This window comes from Phyllostomus discolor, chromosome 4, assembly GCF_004126475.2.
Source record: "Phyllostomus discolor isolate MPI-MPIP mPhyDis1 chromosome 4, mPhyDis1.pri.v3, whole genome shotgun sequence".
Classification (NCBI taxonomy): domain Eukaryota; kingdom Metazoa; phylum Chordata; class Mammalia; order Chiroptera; family Phyllostomidae; genus Phyllostomus; species Phyllostomus discolor.
Window position 1 is genome coordinate 31,810,026 of NC_040906.2, and position 16,780 is coordinate 31,826,805.

Consider the following 16,780-nt stretch of genomic DNA (forward strand, 5'->3'; position numbering starts at 1 on the left):
CTGCCTGGCCCTTCCATTCTCCTGAAATGCAGCAGGGAGCTGCCACCGCCCTGGTGGACGCCTCCCTGTCTCTGGGCGCTGGTTTCGTTGTTGTTAAAGGACACTGGAATTGCTTTATTTAGCTTCCAGTTTCTGAGATTCTCAAAAATTACAGTTACTATCAACTATGAGAAAATATTACTGTAGTTATAGATCATGTCTGATTATGTTTGTAAAGAATACTGATTTAGTTTTGTCCTTCTTATGGTAAGGGATGTACATACCAGGCATTAATAAAAAGATGTTTGTACAATACACCCTGAAGCTGGGAACCACCTTCTGCATTCAAACAGATAAAAAAATTACTCTGAATACTCTTATTACTCTGAAAATCATCTTCTGAATGTGTGATTTTTTTTCCCACAAAGATCACTGGAGTGCCTTATATTGATTAACATTATTAAGTCACCTTTCATATTTGAAACCACATGAATTCATTGTGGTACAAGATACAGTTATACACAGAATGTAAGCAAAACTAAGATAGGAAATAAAACCTCTACAACTATTTTTAAGAGATTGTATTTATTTATTTTTTTAGAGAGGGGAAGGGAGGGAGAAAGAGAGGGAGAGAAACATCATTGTGTGGTTGTCTCTCATGTGCACCCCCTACTGGGGATCTGGCCAGCAACCCAGGCGTGTGTCCTGACTGGGAATCGAACTGGCAACCCTTTGATTTGCAGGCCCGCACTCAACCACTGAGCCACACTAACCAGGGTTACAATAATTTTTTTAAAACAAAAACCTGTCATAGAAGTATTTTGTTCTTTTTGTTTTACTAAGATTATACCAATTTAAATATTCTGTATGAGTTTACCTTTTGGATTCATTGTGTTCTTATTTCAATTAACTTCCTTTAAAAGTTAACTCCAGAATGGTATTTAATTAACTCAGCTAACGTTTAGATCTGATCTCAAACCATTTGCAACGAGACAGAGTGAAAAAAGATGTGGAGAGCTGGCAGCAGATCCCAGTCAAAATATGGCACTTGGCAAAGTGTGCCTGCCTTGTTTTGCTTTGCTTTTCTCTTTATGGATGTGGCTTACTTTTGAAAAGCTATGGTTTAAATTCAGTGATCAAGTGACAAGTCTGACAAAACAGAGCTCACTTCCGCAGAGGTCCTGTAGGGGAAAAATGGAAGTGTTCCAGGAACTAAAGGAAGTAACCTCAATTTCACCTGGAAACATTAGTGTCTCCAGGCAGGAGATTTGGGCTCTATTTACAGAGTGTCGGAAAGCGGCCAAGATGCTGAGCCAAACTCGCATCCAGGAATGGAGCAACATCAAAGAACTGAAAACAGTATCTGTTGTTTCCACTACACATATCCCTGTAAGTAGCAATCGGGGAACGTGAGATAAAGGAAGACCAGAAAGTTCTTTCCCATGGTGCCTTGGATGATGGCAATAGTCTTCTGACTGTGTGGGTTCGCTAGCTCCATTCTCAGCTTCTCTGATGTTCAACGCACACCGTGGACAGCTTAAATGTTTGCGTAAACTCTTGCTCAAGACTCCAGTTCCTGTTTGCCCACACGACTGGGTTAAAATTCCTTCTGCTGACTTAGTGCTCTCCCCAGTCGGTTCTTTACTTTTACAGCATCTGCATTTATTATTCTCCAACAGGAACGATTTATTCCAGTCTCATTCTTCAAAATCCAGTGTAACACCCACCTTCTTCATCTTTCTGGTAACTCCAATCCACATTGAGCTCCTTACTTTGAAAGATTGTAGCTGCTTGTTTTCTAACTTTTGGCAAGATTGTTTTATTGTTAGTTACTTTGTTGAGACTAACTATATCTAAAAATAGGTACCCATATATTTTCACTATGTGGCATATATATACCTACATCTAGAGAGAATATATGTGGTGACATTTGTCCTTAGTGAGTCATATAATGTATAATATTTCTCTAGAGAAAATACATTGAAATTGAGGCTGAATTCATAACCATAAATTATATAAAATATACTATATTCATTGCATTGTATTGACATGACATGTGAGAGAGAACTGAACTTCAAGAAGCAAGAAAACTAAGTCTAGTCTCAACTTTTGCTCTAACAGGCAAATCATTTGACCCCTTTACAACTGGAATGAATCTCCTTTATGACTACCAGAGGATTGTAAAGGAACAGTATAACTGTATACACATTTATGATAACTTTCAATAGTAAAATTATGATTTCACACCCCATCCAGTAGACATGAGTAGGAAGCACACTTTGATTAGTCAAAGAAAGATGCTGTATTATTCAGGTGAGCTGCTTTGGTTTTGGTTTTATAAATTAGGTCCCTAAGTACAGAGAGGCTGTGGGGCATTTTCGAGTTTGCCCAGTGTAGTAACAAAGGACAAGTAAGGCTTGGTTTGGGTTTTGCTCCTCTGATCATAAAAACTTCTCACCTATCAGGATGGGTCCCTCTGCTTTACAGGTGGTGTTGAGTGGGTTCTAATTCTAACTCAATTTATTTGCTCTGTAGTTCTTAAGGAAATCTCCCTAGACCCCCCATTTTTCCTATTGTAACATAGATGGACATAAGTACACTGGACCGCCAAAGTTTGTAAACTTCTTAACTCAGAGTCAACACTAATCACTCTTTATTGAGGGCACATTAGGCATCCAGCCCCATACAAGGGATGCTACATATATTGTGTGATTTCACAAACATGTCTTATAAAATGGCTGTGATAACCCCACTGTGCAGATAAGGAGACTCTGGCTAGAAAGTCATCTCAGATCACTCTGAAACTATACGTGGAGTCCCTAGTGTGAAAAAAAAAGTGATCCCAGGCCTGCAAAAATCAACATTGCCTCCAGATTTCAACTTAACTGATACTGTTGTTTCATCACTTCCTTTTACCCAACCTTTTCTGAGTGCCTGGGTTTCACTTTTCCTCAGGTTTGCTGTCTGCTGGCGAGAGCGGCAGTGAGTGGTCTTGTATTCAAGAGCAGAAAAATAGCCCAGGAGGGTCTCAGAAAAGGAAGATGCAACAGAGGATGTGCATGTTCCAAAAACTGGATAACTGGTCCTTAAATAACTATAATTGATGCCTCTGTTATTTTCATTTTGAGAAAGGTTAGATAATATATTATTTTTTACATTTTCTGACTAAAGATAGTTATTTTTCCATAGTTTAAAGAGTTAATGAATAGCTACATATAGAGAGGATGTTACCGATACTTGGGATTTTATGGTTTTTCTGTTAATAATAATTGGAAATGTTATAGACATTTGCTTTGCAGCATAGTTTGTAGGAGACATTTTCAGATATGTATCCCTGCATTAAAAAGTATTTATGAGGCCTGGCTGGTGTGGCTCAGTGGATTGAGCATTGGACTATGAAGCAAAGGGTTGCTGGTTCAATTCCCAGTCAGGGCACATGCCTGGGTTGCAGGCTAGGTCCCCAGTACGAGGTGAATGAGAGGCAACCATACATTGATGTTTTTCTTGCCTTCTCTTTCTCCCTCTCTTTCCCTCTCTCTAAAAATAAATAAATAAAATCTTTAAAAAATGTTTATGAGGATTCAGTATATTTTGTACAGTTCTTAAGGGAAACAGATTTTGACTTTATGATCATCATCATCTTTCTGAGATGGCATGAACCTCTCCCCAAGTACAGAGTGATCTGTATTCAGGAAGCATGTAATGGCATGCTTTCAGCAGATCACACAGCAGGGCCCATATGAATGGAGCTAACAAGTTTTGTCCATTAAATTTAGTGACTCGAACAAATTTTTATTATCCTTTTGTAAAAATGCAAACACTGCCTCATACAAAAACCAGTTCTTATTTAATGAAGTGTTTCAGCATGTTCATATAAGTTGACGGTTTCATATGGCCAGATTATTGCTGCATCAGCTATTAGCTACTAAAACAAGCTCCCAGCTTGCTGTAATGACGTCCTGGACTCAGAATACTCAAGTGTGGACAGATGTTTCGGAATATAATTTTTTTCCCTCTTGGCTATTGATTGATTCCCAACACCCACTCCTGATTAGAATTCAAGATGTTTTCTTTGATACTTGGAGTCTCTGATTGCCCAATCAAAATGAGAAAAAGACATGCAACACACCAGGAATTTGGAACGAATGGCTGGAGCATCTTCTTGGACTACTTACCATTGACTGTAGTTACAGATGCTCCGTGACAGCCTCTGTCACTCTGTTTATCTTCCAAAGCCAATTCATTAGTAAAGAACATGCAGCTCTGACACAGGGAGTGTGAAGTGCACCATGCAAGGTTTTAGCAAAAAATCAGATTGGTGGTTTTCATCAGGGGATTTTGGCGGAGGGACCTATGACCTAATTGCGGGTTGGAGTTCATACTCTACACTGGCCACACACTCTCCATAGAAGCCAGGAAGGGCTTTACTCTTAAGCTGTCAGAGGCACTTTTTAAAAGTGGAGTTGAGGGAATAATTGAATTGGGTTTAGCAATGATGAAAATGGTACTTTCAAATGATACTTTCCCCTAGCAACCTAGACTCTCAGGGATCAATAGGAAAGTTTCTGTTTTTTTCCTTTTGGTATGTAAAGGGTGTGTGTGTTTACTAAGAACTCTCTCAGATGCTTGAGTTCTTTTATGTCTTGAATAAAGTGCTTTTCTTAATTACACAACCTGAACATTTATCTCCCAGGTAACAAATTACCATCTTGCTCCCCCTAGTGGAATTGTAACTCTATTGCAACATTTGAGAATACCGTATCAGTATGTGCATAGCATTTTATTTGTGGCAATCAGGTATTTTATCAATTTGTTTTCAAAGACTGAGGATAAAACTGAGAAATATTGCATCATATGGGCTGATAGGGGATGTGCATAGAGAAACTAGCATTTTACTGATCAATTTTCAGTTTCTAGTGTTAGCAATGTTAGCTACATAATTTATAATGGCTGCCAAATTCAAGGGGCCTCTCTGCTCTGCTCTGCACGTCTCAGCCTTGCAGACAGTTGTTACCTTTAAAAGACAGCAGTCAGCACTCCTAGCACAGATGGTAGGGTGTGGATAGTTGGTGATGTTAAAACAGGACAGGTCTCATCTGAATATTGAACCTCACTTGTACCCTTAGTACAGGAGCCCAGGAAGTATTCTTGCGCCTTCTGAACCTATGTGAGGGACTGTGACAATATCCACAGCACATAGCAGTCATTTCCACTTTACAGCTGCTAAGCATGCTAAGAAAATTCTGGTGATTGAAGCTGAAATGGCTGTATACCTCTCTTAAGAGTTCAGATTTCTTTAGGGAATGATAATCAAAGTTTTCATGGTGCCAGAATTTCTCTCTTTTTTTTTCCTGCCACTATTTGCTTTTCATAACTTTGACTCTTGTTATGAGTTTTTATTTATCAACTTTGTACTCTGTTGCACACAAAGTACTCCTATTTTGTACACACTAGTATTTTATGTGTGAAACTTCAGAACGAAAAACTCATCAACACCAAGGCTTAGGACTCTGCATTTTCCAGGTAAGATTTTGCTTCTAAGCTTTATTAAGGTCAAGGCAAAAGTTAAAAAGATACAAGTTAACAATTAGTACTTAATACAGTATAAGTACTTTATACTTATGAGCAAGAATATTGTCATTAGGATAGTTACCTTTTCTTAACATTATGTAATTGAGACAGTATTTAGATATATCTTTTTCCAAATATTTATTCTCAGAGTCAGTGTTTATACCTAGGGAAAAATAAAGCTGCAGGGTTAGATTAGAATCCCAACAAAAGGGAATGCCAAAGCGCTCTCTGGGCATGTTTTTTTGGCGGGGGTAGGGGGGGATTATAGAGAAAAAAAGGAAACACTCATAATAATGGTTTTAAAAAAATACTAACTTGCTCAAGAATCACAGTAATTTAGTTCAAGAATTAACATCCATGCAAACACACAGCTTCTGTTCAGACAAAGCATGTGTCTGTGAAGTTCTGGTTTGGAATCCCATGATGCCCGGACTCACAGCTGTGAGGACGGTGATGCCACAGTGGCTAAACGGCCGAGCTGGGGCTTGGAGATCTAGCTGGACTTTGGAGAACAGACACTTTTCTTTTCCATAGGAGTGTGAGGGATTTGTATGTGAATCAACACACATCTCTGTGTACACACACACAAATGCAGGGACTTGTACAAATGTAGGCATGTAATGTGGGTATATCTATGAATATATGTGACTGAAATATTGGAAAAGTTACAACAGAAGCTCATTTTCTACTTCCCAGTGGGTGCTGGGAATTCTGTGCGTTGACAGTACTCTCCAAAGCAGATTTAGCAGAGTGAGGAGGTGTTGGGCAAGTGTGCACGCCACCCTCTGTTGGGGATTCTGTGCATTGATGAGGCCCTTCAAAACAGTCTCAGGGAGTGTGCCAAGAGGTGTCTGGGAAGCTCTCCACACCCCTCCCTGCTGAAGGGCTGTGCTGGCGTCCTTTCCTGGCAGCTTTGCTGGGGTGGCTCTCCCTGGCAACATTCCAGCCCTTGCTTGGAACCCTTGTCTTTCTTGAGAAGTGTGAGGACTGAATGCAACAGGATGTCTGTACACATTCCTTGTACTCATGAGTGATGAGAGGCTTTTCTTACCTAGCTGTGTTTCCTTCAAGTGCCTGACTAGTGGCACATTAATTATGGGGATGGGATTGTTTCTCAGCACCTCGACTTCTCAGATGTTGATTGATCACTGTCGATTGAGTGCTGAAATCTGGTTGGACCCTGCCTCTGCTTGTCATCCTATGGTTATTGGGGTTGGTTATTTGTTTTGGAGTTCACAAAGGAAAAAAGGTGCGCACAAGCACTTGGCCAGGAGCGCAGCAGATAGAGCATTATGAAACAGATAAACAAGATTCAACATTTTGCTGCGATACTGACTTTGTGTCCGACTCTGTTTCACATGAAGCACAGCCCCCGCCCTGCGGCAGACACCCCAGAGACCAGGTGAGCAGGCAGTCTTGCAGGCACGTGGCAGGGTCTGTCTTCTCATTCAGGTAGAGCAGCCAACTGACATGGAGCTAGTAGAAGACTTGCATCATTCTTTTCAAGACTTCTTTCCTGCAGCTTAATTGTTGGCAATTTGAGAACATATCTCTGAATCATACACCTCGACTGAAAGGTAGAACTGAGAGAATATTCTGGGCAAAAAAAGAGACACATCTGTTCACTTGCTAGAAACTTTTATAGCAGAGGGGAAAACTGGACAAGTTCCTGGCATATTGAAATATTTGTCTACAATTTAACATTTTTAAATATAGCATTTGCTCAAGTACTTTTACTATATACAAGATCTGTTCAGAGAAATTCCAGCCATTGTTAATGTAATGAGAACAGTGTGTGCTACATCAATGTAACCTGACAGCCAAGGAGAGTGGACTGGAATGCTCAAGTGTGAACAATGACAACTTCATACTAGTCAGTGTGGACAGTAGACTCCATTGAGTGAGCATGTGTACTGTGTGGCCATTGAATTCAAAAGGACTCAGTGAGTAGAGCAATGAATCTGCATCAAATTTTGCACTAAGTTTGAACATTCCTCTGTGGAAACTATTTGGATGATTCAGAAGGCCTCAGCTCTGGGCAACGGGTGATTGGCAGCTTTATCACAACAATGCACCTGCTCACGCATCACATCTCTGCAGAGTTTTTTGGCAAAACATCAAATCCCAGGTGACTTGTCCCCTCTGCAGCCCAGGTTTGGGGCCCTGTGACTTCTGGCTTTTCCCAGAACTAAAACCACTTTTGAAAGTGAAGAGATTGTTAATGAGATTGAAGAAATTATGATGGGGCAGCTGATGGTGATTGGGAGAACTGTGTGAGGTCCCAAGGTGCCTACTTTGAAGGAAGTTGAAGTATCATTGTCCTATGTACAATGTTTCTTGTATCTTGTGTCTTACTCAATAGATGTCTCTACTTTTCATATTACATGGCTGGTACCTTCTGGACAGACCTTGTATATCCCACTGATAACACTTATATTGGTTCCCCCCCCCCCCCCCGGTTAGCAAGAAACACCGTTAAAACCTGTAAGAAAGGCAACTGGATGGTAAAAAAGAGAAAAGAAAATTTGTAGGAAAAATGAGGACTGGGATTCTCACATAGATAGCATGGTAGGAGGTTGAGGCCGTCAATGCTAAGGATTTTACTTTGACCCGGTGTTTGCCACTTCTAAGAATTCAGTGGGTGTTTATTAAAAACCTAAATGCACAGGCTCTCTCCCTAGACATACTAAATCAGAATCTCCAGGAAAGGGATGTGGGGATATTTTCTTAATAAGGATCTCAGGTGATTCTTGTGGTCACACAAGTTTGGGAAACTATCATCTAATTGCCCACTAGGACTAAAGTTTTAACAAAAGTTTTCAGTGAATGAATGAGTGAGTGTGTGTGTGTGTGTGTGTGTGTGTAACTGCTGAGGTTTTGAAAGTTTGAAAAAATGGTCAAATATTCCATATTCACATTGTTAAACATTTCTTGATGAAAACATGCCATTGTGTAGAGTTGTATGGCTACAAAGGGTTTTCCCATCCAGTATCTCATTTGTTCCTAATAACAGCCCTGTGAGGGGCTGGGCAGCAAAGGTCACACATGGGAAACGCACTCAGCATGTAGCTGGCAGGTGGTGGAGCTGGCTTCGAACAGGGTTCTCTGCAACATGGGGCAAGCCCAGCGCCAACCCCAGAGCCCACCACTTGCTCCCTTTTACCCCGCCCTCTGGTCACCACTTCTTGGCGGCACTTCCAACATTCCTGGTCCTCTGCGTGTTCACACCTGTGCATACCCTCATTTCTCTGCCTGGGATGCCCTTCCTTGCCTGTGTGCAAACTCATAGTCAGTGAGCTACCTCCCATGATGCTTTTCTGGGTGCACTCTTTTCCTTCCCTACCCACTCCCCACCCCCAGCAGAGCTAGTTTCTCTTTCAGCTGTGTTTCCATCACACTGTATAATTCTGTCTGCTGTGTGTTGGATCCCGTTTAATGTAGGTGCTTCAGTAATAAGCACTCAGTAATGCCACTTCTTCCTTTAACCCGCCATTATGCCACATACTTTGAACAGGCAGTGGATCGTGATCGTGTGTAAAATGCTCAGTGCTTGCTGGCTAAAGCTGTGGGAAATGTTTGGGAATGACTGCAAAGTTTTCTGAACATTGACAAGGCAGTGTTCGATGGCCAAAGCAAGAACATGGCCATGAATCCTCTGGGAATGGAGTTGTTGGAGGGTTCCATGGAACACTGTGTAATGAGAGGGGGCGGGGCAGCAGGAGGACTGCATGCAAACCCCACAGATTTGGTGGTCTCCTTGATGGGGAGTTTGAGGGCCTTTCAAGGACAATTTCAACTACGGGTGATTTTCATGTTACACTCGTAGCCCCGGGTTAGCTGCGACTGTCTGTCACGGATTTGAATTTGTGTGACAGTGATTTCCTTGTGCAGATGTCTTCCCCACGAGACTTCTAGTGAGTGTGGGTCTGAGCCATATTCGTCCCTGTTTGCCAATTGACGATTGTTGGATCAACTTTTGGGGATGAAATTTTCTAGCCATCTGCCTCTGAATATGATCAAATGTGTCTAATTATAGTTGTAATTCCAATTCTCCTGTGCTTCCAGCCACCCCTGGTCCAGGCCATCTTCAGCGGCGACCCAGAGGAGATACGGATGCTCATCCACAAAACGGAGGATGTGAATGCTCTGGTAGGCGATGCTGTGGTTTTGCCCGCACAGCCCTCTGAACCTTTTCTGTCTGATGAACCTCGTTGGTATTTGGTGAAAGCTCAGGACTGCTTCTTGGAATCCTGTTTTTAAATCCAGAAAATGAAATCTATAGGGTTAGAAGGGAAATCAATGATACTGAAATACAGTTATCAAAATATTAAAATCATACCTGTGATATAATAACATACGTGCTTCTTTAGCAGTACACTTAAATAGCCAAATACAGCAGAAGGTCTAACAATGACCATAATTTAAGAATAGTGATGAGCACGATCAATATTCTGTGTTGTTTGGAACGACTCCCATGTGGTATGAACATACGTGTGATTTCTGCTGGTGGCCAAGTCAGTTACTGCTGATGCTCCTGAGATTTGCTACCTTCACTCACAATGGAAGAAAATGTGGAATTCCCATTAGAAGTTAGCGAAAACAAAGATGTAATACTTTTGTATCTAGAACCCATGCCCTAGAGTGGAGGGGTGACCAGCTACGGTCACGTGTGTTACCTGTTTTTGTTCAGACTACCAATGAGGAATGGTTTTTAGCTTTTAAATGGCTGGAAAATGCAAAGAAAAATCATATTTAGGGACACATGGAAATTATATGGAACTCACAGTTCAGTCTCTGTAAATAAAGTTTTGTTGGAGCACAGCCACGACACTTTTGCGCAGCAACAGAGGAGTCGAGCAATCATGACCGAGACTGTATGTGGCCCAATAGCCAAACATATTTCCTTTCTGGCCCTTTTGAAGAAAAGTTGCTGACCTCTGCCCTGAAGTGTTCATGAACTGGACATCCTGTGCATACGTGAAATCGCATGTGATATATGTGTACACTTGTGGACATTTATATTTTTCTGTGAAAGGGTCAAGACATTTCACCAAATTATTAAAAGGGCCTGTGACCCCTAAAAGATTAAGAACCATTGTATTGGGAAACTCTCAAAACAAACAAACCTGCAGTGAAAAAAAAAAGAGTTAGTCAATAATTTACACTTTTAATAGTTTCTTAGACCCGAGTTGAACAAGCAATTATATGCAGTACGTGCTACTAATTCTCTTAATGGAACTCAATTACCTAAATGCCCCAGTCCATTGGGGAGAGGAGTTCTCTTTGAAGTCTCTAGTGTTAACCAGAGACAACAGCAAGAGGCAAACACATCTGCAGTGTGAAAAGAGCTTCGCCACGGGGAATGAATTCTGTCTGAGGTTGTATCTCTTTCGGATCGGCTGAAGGCTTTATGCAGAAGGCGAGCTACTTGGTGCCGTTGTTTTGTGGCAGTGCATGTTGCTGTGGCTTTCGGAAAAAGCTTTTGGCAGCTTCTCCCCTGAGAACAATGGGGCAGTGTTTCGTGGCATTTTTGCAAAGTAAGCACAGATGAGGCCAGGGCCAGACTACTGGAGAAGGCAGTTGGGCGTTTGGCCAAAATCTGGGGGGCGTGACTTGTACTTCTGAGTGGGTCAAGGCAAGCAGTGTTCTGGCATCACCGGAGCTGGCCCAGCCTACTTTGTGGCTGTGGCCCAAGCCCAGGCAGGCCTAAGGCAAGGTCACTATCTTTTCCTGATGATCACGAGCGAAAAGAACTTTCGTTCAGTCACACATACCAAGGAAGATTGTACTTGTTCCTGGAGGGCCTCCATTTCTCCTTACAAAAGTGACGGCTGCTGGCTGACGAAGGTTGGGAGAGCCCAGTTTTAGCTGTCACTCAGTGGGTTAGTTAGACTAGGTTAACTACTCTAACACATCAACTTCTAAGTGTGTGATGGCTCAAATATTTAACAGAAGTTTAGTCCTTTTATGAACGGATTAGAGGGTGGCTCTTTTCCCCATAGGGTCCCAGGGAGTAGCACGTGGCTTTCTTGGGTGGCCCAAGGGTTCGTCTCCAGTCCAGCCAGAGGGGAAGAAGGGCATGGAAGCAAAGCACGGGAGGATTTTAATGGGTCAACGGGAAAGTGGCATAGTCACTTGCACTTACATCACGTTGACCAGAGCTCGGTGTATCTGTCCCTAACTACAAGGGAGGTTAGAAAAGGAGTGTAGCTATGTCCCAGAGGAGTTGGAGCAAATAAACTCCGGTGAATAGTTAGCAACCCTGGCCATACCAATCTTGGGTCTTATAGAATCCTAGGGAATTGAAGTGATACCACTTTCTGTGCAGTGTCTTCTTTATTCATTGACCAGCTATTTACTGAGTTGAGACTGCTTGGTCCGAGAGACACAGCAGTAGGAAGACAGCTCTTTCCATCACAGAGGGTGCGCTGTGGCAGAGATGTCACCAGATGAGAAGTCACACTGTGATGCATTTTTGAAAGGGGCTCCGTATGGGCCTAGGTCAATCACAAGGGGCTGATGAAGTGATGTGGAAGCTGAGGCCTAAGGGGCACTGCTGTGGATTTGGATTTATGGGCCATTGGATGTATGGCAGCAGGGAAGGGAGGGATGCAAGGAGGGACAGGAATAAATGAATGAATGAGTGTTTGAATGAATGTATGAACAAACACAGGAGGGCTGAGTTCCTTGGGTTGATCGTATGGCTCTCCAGAGTCCACGGTCCCTTTCCTCTGTTCATGCCTCTTTTTGGGGGGGAGGAGGGGGTATTAAATTTTTTTTTCAATTGCAGCTTCCATTCAGTATTATTCTGTATTAGTTTCAGGCATATAGCACAGTGGTCCGGCGTGTCCACCCTGCAGCCCACGGGCCACATGCAGCCCAGGATGGCTGTGAATGCAACCCAACACAAAATCGTAAAGTTACTTAAAACATTATGAGATATTTTTGTGATTATGTGTTGCAGTGTATTTAATGTGTGGCCCAAGACAACTTTTTTCCTTCCAATGTGGTGCAGAGACGCCAAAAGGTTGGACACCCCGGGACAATCATGTACTTTGCAGGGTGGGCCCCCAATGTTTCAAGTGCCCGCCTGGCCCCACACACAGTTGTTGACTGTGGTCCCCATGCTGTACTTCCACTCACCCCTCTGTAGGCTCCCTCGTCACAGCCCCTTTCCCCTCCCTCAGGTGAACACAAAGAAGATGATTCGATCCCCGACTCTGTTATTAGGTATGATGTAGACATTGAGCTGTTGCCTGAACATCATGCTTTTCTTTTGCCAACACCCCTTAGGGATCTGTCACATGGACTCTTTTGCTGGGGGTAGATTAGGTAGTTTAGGGGAAGTGGTAGTTACCAAGGGGAACAGGGAGATGGAAGACAAATGAGGATTAGAAACCTCAGCCTGGAGATTCATTGCAGAAAGGAAGAGAGGCTGCAAACCAGTACATTTAAATGTCAAGAAAGGGAAATAAATAGTGGAAGAGCCTCCTGTTAGTGGGACATAAAACTTTATTTCCCATTAATAGTATTTGTGAACCCTATGCTTCAGCTGAATCAAATTACTCAGCCCACTGGTGTTTATTCTTTTCTCACGTCTCCTCTCTTCCAGTCCCACCTACTTTTGTCTCCTCTGTGAAGTTGCACTAATATTGCTTCCTTTCTGCTGTCTTCACCACCATCTCCTCAACCGAACCAAAGAAACCCACCTCTTCTTTCAACTCCCTTAGCTCCTTGTAGCTCACTGATCACTTTACTTGAGTTACTTATGTGTTTTACTTTTGAGATACTATATACTTGTTGACATGGCCACTATGTCATTCCTTCTCATTTCCTCAGTCGCCCAGTCCAGCCCTTGCAACACGTGTTGAGTGAATGACGAAAGCTTCCTTTGGTACTTCCGTTGAGCCAATCCATGGCAGGCCCATTTTTCATTCTGCCAATGAGGACAAGCTGTCTCAGGGTGTGTGGCCTAGTGCCCCTCAGGGCTCAGATGTAAGATTGGAAGTTCTTTTGGTAAGATTGAAAGCCTGTCGATGGATTGGAGAAGCTTCTGAGGCATCCAGAAGGGTCCTCTGAGTCTTTTTTTGTACACTGTTTTCTCTGGCTAGCAGCATACCAGGACCAGCAAACGTGGGAAGACAGTGGTATGCTCTGGAAAATCCATTTATTTATTAAAAAATTTTTTAATAGTTCATTTTTTAAAAGATTTTACTTATTTATTTTTAGAGAGAGGAGATAGGGAGGGAGAAAGAGGAAGTGAAACATCAGCGTGAGAGAGAAACGTCGATTGGTTGCCCCTTGTGTGCGCCTCACTGGGGGTCCCACTGAACCCACAACCCAGGCATGTGCCCTGACCGGGAATTGAACAGGTGACCTTTCGCTTCGTGGGATATCACCCAACGGAGCTGTACTGGTCAGGGCAATAGTTCATTTTTTATTGTATTTTTTCCATTACCATTTATTCCCCCATACCCTCTTCTACCTTCACCCACCCGACTACCCACCCCTGCAGTCACCATACTGTCGTCCATGTCCATGAGTTCTTTCTCTTTTCAGTTGACCCAGATGGGGCTGATAACTAGAAAGATTTTAGAAGTTTTCAACAGACTAACCCAATTGAGCTTAAGATCAAGTATCCGAATTAAAAATGAATGCAGAGACTCTGAAAACCGAAGACTGAACCCAGTAGAGGCATTTCCAGAGTGACGCTTTGGCAGCATGACCCTGGCAGACAGTTTTACTGCGCCACAGGGCAGCAGGGTCGGAGACAGATCGGTGCCTGTCCAGGGTGGCGAGTGGTGAGGACACGGGGTGGAGACCATGCCCCGTGAGGAGTTGATGAAGAGCCGGTGATGTTTTAGACGTGGGTAGGACAGGAGAATGTTCCCGAATAGTTCAAACACTGCCGAGTTAAAATGGAACTAAACTTAATCATTATGTCATGTGGTTTTAAGCTACAGGAAATAAGATTTCAGCTCAAAATATAAAAAATAACTTAACAGACAGAGCTGTCTAAAGAAGTAATGAGTTAACTTGACAAATAATAAGCTCCCGGAAAGACCACTAGCCTGGGAGTTCTCACGGTGACTAATAATAGCACATGTGGCCCCACTCTGCTAACTCGGGTCCTTGGCCGACATCGCTAATGGATTGTGGCTTTTTTTTCCTTTGCCTCGGAAAGGCCAAAATTTCTTCTCAGCACAGTGCTATTAACTTGGGGTTGGCCTGTAAAATCGAAATGCTTTTTCCATGCCTGGACTAGATGACATTTAAAGTCTGTTACAACTGTGAAAGATTTGTCAGTCCCCTGTGATAGCAAACCCATGGTGTTTATTTCTTTTTTAAAGTGTCAGCAAGAGATGTGAGTATACACACATGCACACTATCCTACCAAATAATATGAACAATTCCTCAATATCATCTAATACCCAGTGTATATTCAATTTTATTTTGTTCTAATAGTCTGAAGAATATCTTTTTACACTTGGGTTGTACCAAGTTGATTTTTGAAATCCATGTGTTGTGTCAGGCTGTTAACATTGACGGTACAACAATAGGGTTTGGCCCAAGTATGTCGGTGCATTTTGCTATTCTGTCCAGTTCCAGAATGGAACTGGGATGGAAGGGATGATATGTGACCCTAAGAGAACACACCTCAAAGTGAGCACTGTGTGCATTTTTTATTTATGTTAGTTCTTGTTTATTTTATAACTAGAAATTGGCACCATTTCTCTTAAAAATAAAATATATTTTTTGAATCCACCCAGAAGGGTACAATATGAATTTCATGAAAGAACTTTAAGTGATAAATGTAATACCTTCTCTAAATTTTTCTCAGCTTCATTGTGCCATGTCAAATTCTCCAACTATTAGAAATACAAACTAGATAGCACAGCCTTTTAAGTTTAGATTTTTTGTGTGTATTTTCCTCCCCCGTATACATTTGCCTTTGTTCCTTTGTTTTTTCCTTTTCAAATGAAGAACTGGACAGGGGAATGAAGACCTGAGATGCTCTGTTAGCGGAGGGACCTGGGCACCCCCTAGGTCAGATGGTGGGTGGGAGTGGTCCCTGCTAAACTCTCACCGAGTGCTGCTGCACAGGAGTGCAGGCGCGGTGTGGCCCAGACTTTTTAAGTTTTAAAGAGAAAATACAGGAAATCTCTAAATTGTTAAATGTTGGTTCCAAAAAAATGGTCCAACAGTGTGCAGGCCAAAGAAAACACATCTGCGGCCAAACCCGGCCTGCGGGCCGCCGTTTCGCTAACCGTGGGTGAGATCAGCCGGGTACTTGACAGTCAGAGTTTCTCTGGCTACCTGCACCTGGAATCCTAGAGCGTGATCCTGAATCGAGGGCGCCGCTCCTCAAGTGTTGACAGCACTTCTGCCTCCCTGGCCCTGGGGGGCAGGTTAGTGGTCCCTTCACTGCTCTTAGAGGGGCGCTTTTTATCCTGAGGGTAGGTGCCCCATGTCTCCGCACGTGCCTGGCATGCTGTCACAGCCCCTGCTCCTCGTTGGACCCCTGCCCAGGATGTGGGGCCCTGCTTTGGAAGCCACGACTTGTGTCCCCGTAGATAATGATTCATGAACTCCAGACGGCATCGAGCAGGCTGTAGTAATGCGGCTTCATGACCGGCTGCATGTGCAAAGGCAGGTCTGGTTAGCCTCACTCCTAATTACCCTCCGGATGTGCTCAGCAGCTTGAGGTCGCATTTCTCTTACACTGGCCTTGGAGGCTGGAGGAGCAATCATACGATGATATACAATTCGCACCCTCCAGGCAACGGAGATGAGTGCTTTGGAACTATGGAAACATTCCAAATGTAAAGGCATTGTTATAACTTTGCAATTGTTAGGCCTTTTTGACAGCACAAAGAAAAATCTCACAATTAAAAGGTATACTTTGTAAGGGGCTTGAGGGTGTAAACATCTTTAGGATAAAAGATATGAATGGTCCTTTTTTCATATTAGATATAAATTGGGAGGAGGCTGTAAATGTGAATAAAAGAGCTATATTATCCCTAGATGGGAAGAAAACCCAATTGCTTGAAATTAACATTGGAATTCAGTGCAACTGAATTGAGTGATAGGACTTATTGGGGAAGTTTGTCAAGATCATTCTAAACTTAATCTAGAGGAATAATCATGTGAGACTAGCTAGGAAACTCTTGAAAGTCAATGAGGAGAGTTTCACAACCTATATTAAGGCAAATTGCAAAGCTATAGCCAT

At 42.7% G+C, this 16,780-nt stretch overlaps 1 protein-coding gene across 12 annotated transcripts in view; it reads left to right on the forward strand.

Moving 5' to 3' along the window:
- Positions 1–16,780, forward strand: part of ANKRD44 (ankyrin repeat domain 44) — a 296,575-nt gene that overhangs the window by 99,674 nt on the left and 180,121 nt on the right. For all 12 annotated transcript variants that reach the window (XM_036023135.1, XM_036023137.1, XM_036023141.1 and 9 more), the window contains exon 2: positions 9,616–9,699. In XM_036023135.1, the coding sequence (XP_035879028.1) occupies positions 9,616–9,699 (84 nt within the window). The remainder of the gene's footprint in view (positions 1–9,615; positions 9,700–16,780) is intronic.